This window comes from Piliocolobus tephrosceles, chromosome 11 (genome assembly GCF_002776525.5).
Source record: "Piliocolobus tephrosceles isolate RC106 chromosome 11, ASM277652v3, whole genome shotgun sequence".
In the NCBI taxonomy this organism is placed as follows: Eukaryota; Metazoa; Chordata; class Mammalia; order Primates; family Cercopithecidae; genus Piliocolobus; species Piliocolobus tephrosceles.
The window spans coordinates 113,754,868-113,768,726 of NC_045444.1; the positions used below are offsets into that span (position 1 = coordinate 113,754,868).

A 13,859-nucleotide genomic window follows, 5' to 3' on the forward strand; every position below is an offset into this window, starting at 1 on the left:
TATTGCATTTCATTTTTAGCACTGGAAAAGAAAGTAATGTGACTTTTATAAAACTCTGCTAGGACTAGTCTAAGCCAAGATATGAAAAAAAAAAAAAAATACTGGCACCAATCTCCAGTCCTTATAAACTGTCTGCATAGACACCACTTCACTAGACTATTTTAGGTTATTTAAGTAGTGTTAGAAGCATTCTGGAAAAAATATGAATAGCATATCTCTGCCTACATAAGCAGAAATTTGGCTCTCACAGTATAAATGTGCTGTGAGTACTAATTTGCAATTGAAGAATTCCTTTTGTGAAGTACAGAAGGACACATGCTATGGGGCTATTTCTATGCTTCCAACAAAACTCACTCAAAGTAGAGTATGCATCCAGGCTGTTCTGTATGTTTTCTTCAGGCTTTTCAAATGCATAACCAAGGGACACAGATTGAAGAATAACAAAAAAAAAAAAAAAAAAAAAAAGAACCTGTATCTAGGCCTCCCTAATTTCAATATGATCCATTTTTTTTTCCTAAATCTGAATTTCTGACTTAAAGCTATTCACTTCACATGTGGAAGAGATATTGAATATATAGAGAAGCACAATAACAAGTCACTATCCTCTCCACAAGGAGTCTGCGTGAGAGGCTTAGGCATATGTAGAAAAAGATAATAAAGAACACAAGGGGCAAATTAGCATGCTATATGATTTAACAACGACCTAAGGAACATTTACCATGTGCAAGTATTGTCCCAAGTTTTACAAATATTGACTCATTTAATCCTCACAATAACCCTAGGCGTAGGCTGGGCATGGTGGCTCACAGCTGTAATCCCAGTATTTTGGGAGGCCAAGGCGGGTGGATCACCTGAGGTCAGGCGTTCAAGACCAGCCTGGCCAACCTGGCAAAACCCCATCTCTACTAAAAATACAAAAATAAGCTGGGTGTGGTGGCAAGCGCCTGTAATCCCAGCTACTCAGGAGGCTGAGGCAAGAGAATCGCTTGAACCCTGGGAGGTGAAGGTTGCAATGAGCTGAGATTGTGCCACTGCACTCCAGTCTGGGCAACAGAGTAAGACTCTTGTCTCAAAAAATAAATAAATACATAACTCTAGGAGTAGGTACTGCTATTGCAATCATCCCATTTTACATATGGGGAAATAGGGAGGTGAAGTTACTTGCCCAGTGCCACTCTGATAGGAAATGGCAGAGACGGGCCTCACACTTGGCCTCTTTACTGTGCTGCCAGAGCTCCACAGGAGTAGAGGGAAGCAGAAAATACAGCAACTAGGATAGTCAGTGAAACCTCCGTGAAAGAGGATTTAAATGTCAAACAAGATTCAGATGAACAAATAAAATTCTTAGCTTAAAATCTTTCCAAGTCTCCCTGTGCTTTGAGAATTGAAACTTCTTAGACTGACATACAAGTTTATTCACCACTTGCACTTGGCCTGTCTCTCCAGCCGCATGACATTTATGTACTCAATAATTACTTCTTACTTAGTAATACCTATGGACTAGGCATTTTGCTATGTCTTGATTATACAGAGGTGAACAAAGCAGACTTTAGTTTCCTAGTCATGATGAAAGTTACAGTTTAGTGGGGGGAAGAGACATAATGGGTCCATAAACATTTTCCATTTAGGCCAGGGAGTAAGTATCTCAGGCTTTGTGGATCACATATGGTCCCTGTTGCATCTTCTTCTTTGCTTTTGTTTTTAACAACCTTTTAAAAATGTAAAAACCGCTGGGCGTGGTGGCTCACGCCTGTAAATCCCAGCACTTTGGGAGGCTGAGGTGGGCAGATCATGAGGTCAAGAGATTGAGACCATCCTGGCCAACATAGTGAAACCCCGACTCTAATAAAAATACAAAAATTAGCCAGGCATGGTGGCACACACCTGTAATCCCAACTACTCAGGAGGCTGAGGTAGGAGAATCACTTGAACCCGGGAGGCAGAGGTTGCAGTGAGCCGAGATTATGCCACTGCACTCCAGCCTGGCGACAAAGCGAGACTCCGTCTCAAAAAAAATAAATAAATAAATAAAACCTGTCTTAACTCGCAAGCCATACAAAACCAAGCCAGATTCAGCCTGAAAGCTGTATTTTGCCAACCCCTAAAAAACTGAAGTAAACAAACAGACTAAACAGTATATATCTTTTCAGATTGCAATCAACAACAAAAAAGGAAAAAACGAAGGTTGTAAAACAAAACAATCTAACTCCCTGATACTCATCACTCTTTTCTACATGCTATTTTACTGTCTGAGAATCCTGTCTCACTCCAGACCTTCTTCACCCAATTAGTTTTCATTTGGTCTTCAAGACTGAGCTAAAAAACACTACCTCTTCCAGAAATTCTTCCCTGTAGCATATTGTGCCCAACTCTAGTACAGAGTTTATCTGCCTGGATGATAATTATTTGTTTACTTGGCTGTCTCCCGTTAAACACTAAAAACTTGGGGGAAGAGAACATGATGATTTATCTCTCCGGTGCTCAGCACAAGACCTATTTATTAATTAGATGCTCCATCCATATGTGAATGAATAAGTACATATGCAGGAAAAGAGCCAAGGGAAGTGAATCTGCTTGAGAAAAAGCACAAAGGCAGGCCATAGACAGATTGTAGAATGCTTCATGCTGCCGAAGGAGTTTGCAATTTACTCTGTAGGTAATAGATCCAGTGACTATTTATTTATTTATTTTGAGACGGAGTCTCGCTCTGTCACCCCGGCTGGAGTATGATGGCACAATCTCGGCTCACTGCAAACTCCGCCTCCTAGGTTCAAGTGATTCTCTTGCCTCAGCTTCCCAAGTAGCTGGGATTACAGGTGTGTGCCATCAAACCAGCTAATTTTGATATTTTTAGCAGAGATGGGGTTTCACCATGTTGGCCAGGCTGGTCTCGAACTTCTGACCTCAAATGATCCACCCACCTCAGCCTCCCAAACTGCTGGGATTACAGACATGAGTCACCGCACCCAGCCCTATGACTATTTATGAAAAGGAGAAGAGTATGATCAAAGTCACGTTTTAGGGAAAGTAGAATGGTTTCCTGGGACGTTGACAAGTTTTCCACATGTGCAGAACTGGATTCAAATCCAAGTGTTATTAACTGATTGACAGTGTGATTCTGGCCTTTGACTTACCTAATAATAAATTATAATTTTAATACATGGATTAAGAATAGAATCATCTAGATGAAAATAGTGTAGTGCATAATACTTTGCTATTAAAAAATGAAGAGGTATTTAGGCTGCTAATTCTTAAAATGTTGTTTTAAAGAGTACATATTAAGATCATTGCTAGTGTTCACTGAGGAATACCTTATGCCAGGCACTGTGCTAATGCCTGACACATATTATTTCATTTAATCCTCTTCTCTAAAAGATAGAAGCCCAAATCTTCCCATGCTCTTAACATATATGCTACGCTGTACTACAATAATATGCCATTGGTTTAAATCAGGATGTGGATGGGTCTGACAAAATTTTAACCTGCATTTTTGATACGTGGTTTTTTGTTTTGGGGGGGTATTTTTGAGATGGAGTCACGCTCTGTCGCCCAGGCTGGAGCACAGTGGCACGATCTCACCTCACTTCAACCTCTGTCTCCCAGGTTCAAGTGATTCTCCTGCCTCAGCCTCCCACCTAACTGGGATTACAGGCACCTGCCACCACACCTGGCTAATTTTCTTGTTAATACCTGGTTTCTAACTTTAGGATTCGCAGGAAATCCAGGTGAGAAAGGAAACAGAGGCGTTCCAGGGATGCCAGGTTTAAAAGGCCTCAAAGGACTACCTGGACCAGCAGGACCACCAGGTACAGCTGATTATCAAATAGAAAAATATCACATTTTACACTTTCCTACATCTAAAGTAATAAAAGTTGTTTCTAGACTTATTGGGTTTAAGTATCAGTTCTATTCTGATAGTGTTCCAGCAAAATTTGCTACTAAATGAACAAGAAGGTGTTGATAGTTGCTGTGTAGTTAACTTATATTAATCTACAAATAGTTCCATTTTGTCCTCAAAATTTCATTCTGAAATTGCTGATATGTATTATAAATTATAATTCATCACCATATCACATATCAGAGATGAAAATTAGAGAATGCCTTAGAAGTTTTCAGGTTTGTATCTTTCCTTTTTAAAGCAAGTAACTGAGTTTACAAAATAATTTTTAAATAATTCGAAGTATCCCACCATTCCCATAACCACCTCAGTAACAAAATATATTATATGGCAATAACACTTCAGGATGCAGTTGGAAATATATTACCATATGGTTGCAGGAGCCCACTTTTTCCTGCTGGTGTTGGTCCTGGGATGATTTTAGTGTTTGAAACCGAGGCCTGCTGACAAGAATCTAACTTTCTTTAGTTTTACATGTTCCGGGTCCCTAGTTCCCTCCTTATTTGAAGGAAAAAGGACAGCTAGACAATGCCTAAACCAGCTGGTCTGGCTGTTCTGGATTCATTCATGCATGCAAGCAACAAGTATTTATTAAACACATACTATGACCAGAAACTGTTCAGGGCAATAACTATTTATTTGTTCTGAAGGCCCCAGAGGAGATTTGGGCAGCATTGGGAATCCCGGAGAACCAGGACTATGTGGTATACCAGGAAGCATGGGGAACATGGGCATGCCAGGTAATAATGCATAAGGTCCTGTTACGAGCCCACAAGCTCATGATGGGTGAGGATTCCAGATTTTCTGTGTTGTGTACTGTTTTGGTTTTCCACTTGGTAGAAAACTTATATTAAAAAACTAGATTTGCGGAGCCAAGTGCAGTGGCTCATGCCTGTAATCCCAGCACTGTGGGAGGCTGAGACAGGCGGATCACCTGAAGTCAGGAGTTTGAGAGCAGCCTGGCCAACATGGTGAAACCCCATCTCTACTAAAAATATAAAAAAATTAGCTGGGCGTGGTGGTGCACACCTGTAGTCCCAGCTACACAGGAGGCTGAGGCAGGAGAATCGCTTGAACCCAAGAGGTGGAGGTTGCAGTGAGCTGAGGTAATGCCACTGTACTCCAGCATGGGCGACAGAGTGAGACTCCATCTCAATAAAAACCAACGACAACAACAAAACTAGATTTGCTATTAGACAAATGCACAGTGTGCAATTAGAATATGGGTGAGAACAAAATAAATATTGAGGTTATATAATAATCATCCATTGTTAACTACCTGATGCATTTGCAATTCTGAAAAAGCCATTCTTGGGAGAAAACTTATGCAAAACTGAAAAGTAGAAAACTTCAAGATCCTCATGTTTATCTATTTTACTCGATGTTTTCCCCCTAATTTCAGGTTCTAAAGGAAAAAGGGGAACTTTGGGATTCCCAGGTCGAGCAGGAAGACCAGGCCTCCCAGGTATTCACGGTCTCCAGGGAGATAAGGGAGAGCCAGGTTATTCAGAAGGTACAAGGCCAGGACCACCGGGACCAACGGTATATAGGCCACTGAAATATTTACATTTTGGTGGTGGAGTGAGTGCCTTGAAAAATACCAACAAGTACCCAGATTCAGTGTAGGCAGAGAAAATTGAAACTATTACTATACTTTCAGACAGTTATTTGGGTTTTTAAAATCCTGTCTCCACAACTGAGGATGCTTGTCTGTCACAGAGCTGTCAACTTCTGAAAGCCTCTTTCAGTCACCAAGGAATTTCCACACTGTCCCTGCAATTTAGGTGTGCTGCCAGAAGGCGGCAGTGATTACAGGCCCATAAAATCAGATGGGACAGTGAATTTTTTTCTTGTGATACAAAGTGGCCCATTTCTGCTGTACTCATCTCATGCAGACTTAGAAAAATAAATTTCCAAACCTTCTAATAAAAAACACTTGTCTTACTAAGACTAACAAAAGATACAAAATAAAATAACTTTACAGCATCATTAGAAAGCGAACAAAATCCTAAGATACATACATTTATCTTTCTTGTTTTAGAACTTTTTCTGTGTAATGGAATGGAAATACTCAATCTTGTTTCAATGTTTTCAGTGTTCGTGCTCTGTCAAATTGAGGTTGGATGTTAAAGCCCTTTTTTTACTACGGTGTTATACAAAGCAGCAACCAAATGTTTCAATAGGGCTCAGTGGCTTTCTTAGGTTTATTCTCTTCCCAATTTTCTGAGTACAGCTCTCACATTAAAAGCCAGACATAGACCACAAGAGAATGATTAATAGAAGTTCCTATAAGCAGAGGTTACTAACATGGGATTCCATGGACCAGTGGGAAAATCTACGAGATCCCAGGAAGCCCAGCAACCTTTTGAAACTAAATGTGAAATGTTTGAAAATGTTTTTGTAGGGGAGAGTCTATTTTTCAGATTTAGATTTTTAGGTTTTCAACAGTATATGACTCCAACATATAAAAATTATTACTTAGGGAACCTTCTCCCTCTTTTTGGAGACAATAAAATATCACCTTTCCTAAATATTTCCACCAGCTATAGTCTCCATCAGTAATTGCTAAAACAAGAAAAAAATTTAGACACTACACAGACCCAAGAAAGCAACTGTTTTTTCACTTGGAGCACAGACAAATGTCTTTGTTCTTTATATTTAGATTAAGTCCTCAGAAAACCTGAGATTGCTTCCACTGAGATATTTGCTCAACGAGAAATCCTATTTGACTTCACACTCAGTTAACTGATAAATCATTTAGATTTAAAGTTTTCACCAGGTAACCACCAGAATAAATTTTTAGAACTGTGCATTGAACACAAAATCAGCTGGTTTTATCATGTCAGCAAAATGAGAGTAACAGAGTAGTATATTTTAAGTGGCTACCATGGAAATTTTGTAAATCTTTACCAAACCTGTATGTTCTGGTTGGTCTTAAAACTGAAGTGAAGATTTAATGAACATTAAATCATTGGAAGGTTTTTAAAACATGTGATTGACATATTTGCATGCATAGTATTTGTAGGATACATCTTTATTTAGTCTATTTCTTTCTTACTCCCAGCTACTCATCACAATTTGCAATTATATATTTGTATGATTATTTAATATCTATCTACTTACTGGTCTCTGAAGCTCCATGAAGGCAGGGGCTGTGTAAACCATAAAGCTATATAGGTTACCATTATATCCTGGTAAAAGCCAGCTTCCTGGGTTTGCTACCAGTGCAGTCACAGAGGTCCTGTGCTAAGAAGGGCCTCCACACTTGGTCTGATGCTATGCTGTTGCTGTCTTGAAATTCGCTTTAAGTTTTAAGGGAAGCTGCATTTTCATTTTGCACTGGGCTCCATAAACCATGTGGCCATCTTATTCCCAGCACCTATCACAGTGCTGGCAGATAGCAGATACTAAATATGAATTGACGAATGAATGAAAGAATTAGTGAATAAAGTTTACGCTGAATTCTAACCACATATCCTGCTTATATGAGAATTTTAAAGGTATTTGACTACATTTAAGGGGGATCCAGGACTGCCGGGTGAAATGGGAAAGAAAGGAGAAATGGGGCAACCTGGCCCACCTGGACATTCGGGGCCTGCTGGACCTGAGGGAGCCCATGGAAGTCCTGGAAGTCCTGGCCTCCCAGGTAAGGTTTGGGTTTACAATTCTAAAAGCTGGAAGCATTACTCAGCGTATAGCCCTCCTGAAATCACTGCGGTAAACAGAAAGCTATTTATACTTTTATGCTGCAGTTGCTTTTATTCAACTTTGAACTTCAAATTCTAACACACTAAGAAACAGGGAATTCATTAAGAGAGCCCAATTTTACTAATCAGCCCATTTGGTGGACTGAAATATAAAAATATGTTCCTATAAACAACACTTTGGAGAACTGTCTCAAATTCAGCCCAAGGATACAAAATGTTAGCCGCTGTACAATCGTGATATTTGTATTAGTTTGTTCAGTCTTCCATAGTGAATACCACAGACTAGGTGGCTTAAACTACACTTGATGTTAGCCAGAAGGCTGAGAAGTGATGAGGTGGCTTAAACTACTGACGTTTATTTTCTTACAGTTCCAGCAGCTCCGAGTCTGTGATCAAGCTGTCAGCAGCATTGGTTTCTTCTAGGGCCCCTGTTCTTGGCTTGTAGATGGCTATCTTCTTCCTGTGTTTTCCAAGTGTCTTAATCTTCTTTTCTTATAAAGACACCACACGATATTGGATTAGGGTCCACCCTACTGGCCTCATTTTAATTTAGTTACCTCTTTACCAGCCCTATCCCCAAATACAGAGTCACGTTCCAAAGTACTGAAGGTTAGGACTTCAACATATGAATCTGGGAACAACACAATTCAAACTACAACACCGTGCGGTGACTCTTTTTTTTTTTTTTTTTTTTTTTTTGAGACGGAGTCTTGCCCTGCCGCCCAGGCTGGAGTGCAGTGGCCGGATCTCAGCTCACTGCAAGCTCCACCTCCCGGGTTCACGCCATTCTCCTGTCTCAGCCTCCCGAGTAGCTGGGACTACAGGCGCCCGCCTCGTCGCCCGGCTAGTTTTTTGTATTTTCTATTAGAGACGGGGTTTCACCATATTAGCCAGGATGGTCTCGATCTCCTGACCTCGTGATCCGCCCGTCTCGGCCTCCCAAAGTGCTGGGATTACAGGCTTGAGCCACCGCGCCCGGCCGGTGACTCTTTTTTGAACCCATTTCTGGATTGAATTGTGGCTTTCTTGCTTATTAGCTTACAATTCAGGTTTAGGGTTTTGTTTTATTAAAAACAACTGTGAAACTGTTAGGTTGCAGATTCAGGTCTTACTTAAATACAATAAACTACCTGTTCAAATACAGAAAGTTTCAATAAATTTGCATTTAACTGACAATTAAAATAAAATTGCATATTGAGTGGTGCTTGTGGTTGGTGTACACACATCTTTGAAAGTGATTTGACACATCTCTGCATGTGGTTCTCTGGGAAAATAGCAGCCTGGACAAAACCATGGGGTGACTTTGCAACAAGAGAGCTTCCTTAAGGCCAGCCTGAGCATGGTTGACTATAAAAACAGACTGTTTCGGTCACTGTTGTGATCATTTAGCTTTTGGTGATCTTTTTTCTTCCTTCCCCTCTCTTCATTTCTAGGAAGGCCAGGTCCTCATGGCGATTTGGGTTTTAAAGGAATCAAAGGCTTCCCGGGCCCTCCAGGAATCAAAGGCCCTCCAGGTTTCATTTTTGTACTTTCTCTCTTTCCTTTTCATGTGGGAGGCACACTTTCTCCTGAGGTTTGGATTTCTGTAAAGCTACTACTCTATAGAAGGTAGCTCCTAGTGACTCAGTATCCAGACAGAAATGCAAAAAAAAAAAAATGAGGTTAGATATTTCTATCTATTTAATTCAAATATTTAGCAACCTATTCCAAACTGATACTCCTCATGATAATAGTAATCTGTACATGGTTCTCCCTAGGAACATAGCTTCACATAGCTACAGTTCTGAAAAACAGCCTCTTTAACACAATTCCACACATCTCCCTGGTATTCCCATTAGGCCATTGGCAAGAAATAAATCCTCTTTTTGTATATCATAGTTTTAGGCTTTTTTTTTTTCCAGGTCTTCCAGGATTCCCAGGGTCTCCTGGACCAATGGGTGTAAGAGGTGACCAAGGACGTGATGGAATTCCTGGTCCAGCCGGAGAAAAGGGAGAAACGGGTACAACTTGCTCATTATCTTTGATCCACTAGTTTTATTTTGGATAGAATCATTAGTAATAGTGTAATCCTTTGCTGCTCTAAAGATTTTTCTCCGATAGAACTGATTATCTTTAACATGTTTTTGGTGTGTACTAAACTTCTGTCATAGACATATAATATAATGAAATTGACCAAATATTAACATGCCAAGATTATCTCTTTCAGGTTTATTGGGGGCCCCTCCAGGCCCAAGAGGGAACCCGGGTGCTCAAGGTAAGCAGTTCTTCTTCCCTGTCCTAAGGTACACATTTTCAAGGAGAGAAAGCAGTTGAACATGCTTGAAATATAAATAAGCTTAACCTAGCAAATTAAAGATGTTCCAATGGCAATATAGAAGGATATTTATCATCTTGGTCTTCAATTTTAAATGTTTACTTATTACCATCACAACAAATGGAATGAATTAGTAACTCTGATTCAATTTTGGAATTTCCTACTAAGAAAGTCTTGAAAAGTAAAAAGGATTCTTCTGTATATGTCTTGCTGTTGTTAGCATGGTTTAAAGGTACCACCTCCTAAAAGGTGAAGGTGGAAATGATAGGTTCTCAGTGAGCATCTGTCCCTGCTGTTCTGAGGCACAGGAGTAATCCAAATCCTTTCCCAACTATATCTGCTTAGGTCTGATTCCAACTCCCAGATCCAGCTTGCGGTCCATGCTATTGTTTATTAAAGGCTACCCAGAGATTCTCTCAACATCTCAGACATGGCAGTTTACTGAACACGTCATTCAGAGTATTTACAAGTTTTTTGTTTGGCAGGCCACAAGTCTGGATTTCTCACATCAGTGCTTTACAAGATAAACAGCTTCTTTCAACTCTTTTCCATTTTCTAGTCAAACCTTCCAGGAGTAACATCAGATTGTTTGCACATTTCATTGACCCGTCTCAGCCACGGGTCCTATGAATGGGAGCATTTCATTAGCAAAGAGGCCTAGCACACTGAAGGGCCCTAGTTACTGATGCTCCTGCGAACCAGCAAAGAATAGCTCGATGCCAATGAGAAACTCAGTTGGGCAGGAACCACCTTTGACAAAACAGTTAAAGTGTAAAAGTAGACAAGAGCTGTTCTCTCCCATTTGTTTCTTACTGGTTTGATTGTTCTTTTGGTTGAGCTCAGTCTTCCCACCTCTCTCAGACCTCTCCTTTCCCAATGAGCACGAAGGCTTTTCCTGTTCCACAGTGTAGCTTTAGAATTGTGGTCAAAAGGAGAGTTGCTCTTCATGTTCCCAGGCTAACTCACAGTTTAACCATTTGGAATGAGAACACTAGCTTTTAAGTGGAAATAAAATTTGGTATAAAACGATCATACCTTAGGTTTAAAAGCCTTAAAACTAACCAATAGCCTAATTATGTAAGTGAATGATTATGCACCTCAGTCCCTCTAGGATAACTAAATATGGAGAAGAGTTCATTGAGACTTGGAAGGTATGAATCCTTTTAATTAGTTTATTCTCCAAAATCATAAAATGAAATCATATTGCAGAGTACGTAATCATTCTAATGAACATGAAATATATAATCCAAGCCATCTTGGTGCTTCAGGTCACTGCCATGCAAATACAGTATTACAAAGCTTGGAGTGAACTGAAGTCATCTAAGCACTTTCTTTTAAAAGCATAAATTACAGGTATTAAAAAGCTAAAGGATGTGAATAGATATAGGGCTAGATAGTCAATATTCATCAATTTTATTTTCATTGTAAGTCTTCACTATATAACAACTCCCCAAGCCCTCCCCTGAGCTATTAGCCTCCCTTTCTTTCTCCCTCTCCTTCTGTACATCTATCTCCTGTTTTCATGCCATTTACTGCTTCTAGAATAACACAGAGATGGGAGAGAAGAGGGAGACATTATTTTCACTTCCTACAATATTTTTCATTCATGAATGTCAAAGCACAATTTCTTGAAGGTTTTCTAAGATGAAAAATGTTAGTATTAACTTGTGACCTTTTTGGGGGGTCTTTGGTAAATCCAAACCTCCTGCCACTACTATTCCTATTATGGGGGATGTGTGGGGAAGTTAGCGAAAGGACAGAATAAAGACTACAATTTTGTTGCTCCTTTGTCTGGGTTTAGCTGGATAATACTTCAGATGCACACATCAGTGCTATGCCGTTTAGCTTCTTATGCTCTAACGGATTATCAGTGACTCAACAATGTCAACATGATTAAGTTCATCAGCTGATAGTAACTGCGGCTTACATTTATATGACACTTTAGAGCTTATGACATGCTTTTATGTTTGTATGTTATCTCACTTGATCTGCAATAATTAGCTAGAACAGGTATTACCTCCATTTTTAAAATAAGAAAATCAAAATTTGTAATAGTAAGTAAATCTGAAGTGAATTTGCCAAGATCGGACAGCTAGTTGGAGACACACTGAGTCTCAACTCAGTTTTTGTAGCTCTATATTGCATTTGCCAGCAATATATTATAAAATATATATTTTAGAAATATATATTCTGAATCTGAACACTTTTAAGCAAAGTACTTACATTATTAAAGATAGCCAAGAACTCTAACCCAACCATATGGCCATTAAAGAAACTTATTAAGCCTTCTTCTTTGCAGGAGCTAAAGGAGACAGGGGATCCCCAGGTTTTCCTGGCCTCCCTGGCAGAAAAGGGGCCATGGGAGATGCTGGGCCTCGAGGGCCCACAGGCATAGAAGGATTCCCAGGGCCACCAGGTCTGCCCGGTGCAATTATCCCTGGCCAGAAAGGAAATCATGGTCCACCAGGCTTAAGAGGAAGCCCAGGTAGAGGGTTTACTTTTAAATAGCATAAAAGAACAAAAATCATGTTTGACCTCAAAAGTTTTCAACCTCCTCCTCACGTTACCTTGTTGCTTCTTCTTTCCCTGTGGTCATCTCCATTCCCCGTCTACCCATGGTTCCCACACCCAGCAATTGTCAAGGCAAGGTAACCTGTTTGAGGGATGCGTAGTCAGTAAATCAATGAGCCTGGCTGGACGCAATGGCTCATGCCTATAATCCCAGCACTTTGGTAGGCCAAGGCGGGTGGATCACTTGAGGTCAGGAGTTCAAGACTAGCCTGGCCAACATGGTGAAACCCTGTCTCTACTAAAAAATACAAAAATTAGCCAGTCTTGCTTGGTGGTGCGTGCCTGTAATCTCTGCTACTCAGGAGGCTGAGATGGGAGAACCGCTTAAACCTGGGAGGCAGAGGCTGCAGTGAGCTGAGATTGCACCACTGCACTCCAGCCTGGGCAACAGAACAAAACTGTCTCAAAAAATAATAATAATTAATTAGCCTAAAGGACAGTGATGCATTCATTCAACTCTATTTGTTGAATCCCTAGAGCTGGGCTAGGCTCTAGGGAAGCAGGCACAGACTCTGCTGTAACAGACCCTCACTGGGGAGAAGCAGATCCTGCTGGTGGGTGCCAAGTGCTTCACTGGCATCATCTCATCCTGTCTTTACCACAATCCCATCACATGCCCCGGGGAAAGAATGTTTGTGGTAATGCTAAGTGAAGGGTTTATACTTCATTAGAAACAATCACTGATAGGTAGAACCTTCGAAGCTCCCCGGCTGGCAATACTGACAGACTTTTCATGAATTCAGGTGAGCCTGGTCCCCCTGGACCTCCAGGGAGTCACGTAATAGGCATAAAAGGAGACAAAGGGTCTATGGGCCACCCTGGCCCAAAAGGTCCACCTGGAACTGTAGGAGACATGGGACCACCAGGTCATCTGGTGAGTATGGATAATTATTTTGACTCATTATCAATTTAATATCCACTTATTATAATTATTCTTATATTGTACATTATATCATATATTGTCGATATTGTTAACTGTATTAGTCTATTCTCATGCTGCTAATAAAGACATACCCAAGACTGGGTAATTCATAAGGAAAAGAAGTTTAATTGACTCATAATTCTGCATGGCTGGGGAGACCTCAAGAAACTTACAATCATGGCAGAAGGCACCTCTTCACACCGCAACAGGAGACAGAATGAGTGCCAAGTGAAGGGGGTAGCCCCTTATAAAACCATCAGATCTAATGAGAACTCACTCACTATCATGAGAATGGCATGGGGGAACCACCCCCATGATTCAATTACCTCCCACTGGATCCTTCCCAGGACATGTGGGGATTATAGGAACTACAATTCAAGATGAGATTTGGGTGGGGACACAGCCAAACCATATCATTAACATTGACTTACTGTTAGTACAAGAGTA

The 13,859-nt window shown here is 40.4% G+C and overlaps 1 protein-coding gene across 1 annotated transcript in view; it reads left to right on the plus strand.

The window, feature by feature from the left end:
* COL4A3 (collagen type IV alpha 3 chain) overlaps positions 1-13,859 on the plus strand; it is a 149,301-nt gene that overhangs the window by 121,523 nt on the left and 13,919 nt on the right. Inside the window, exons 35-43 of the mRNA XM_023193878.1 lie at positions 3,708-3,806; positions 4,549-4,638; positions 5,301-5,440; positions 7,418-7,544; positions 9,039-9,119; positions 9,507-9,605; positions 9,812-9,859; positions 12,219-12,404; positions 13,234-13,364. Of these exons, the coding sequence (XP_023049646.1) occupies positions 3,708-3,806; positions 4,549-4,638; positions 5,301-5,440; positions 7,418-7,544; positions 9,039-9,119; positions 9,507-9,605; positions 9,812-9,859; positions 12,219-12,404; positions 13,234-13,364 (1,001 nt within the window). The remainder of the gene's footprint in view (positions 1-3,707; positions 3,807-4,548; positions 4,639-5,300; positions 5,441-7,417; positions 7,545-9,038; positions 9,120-9,506; positions 9,606-9,811; positions 9,860-12,218; positions 12,405-13,233; positions 13,365-13,859) is intronic.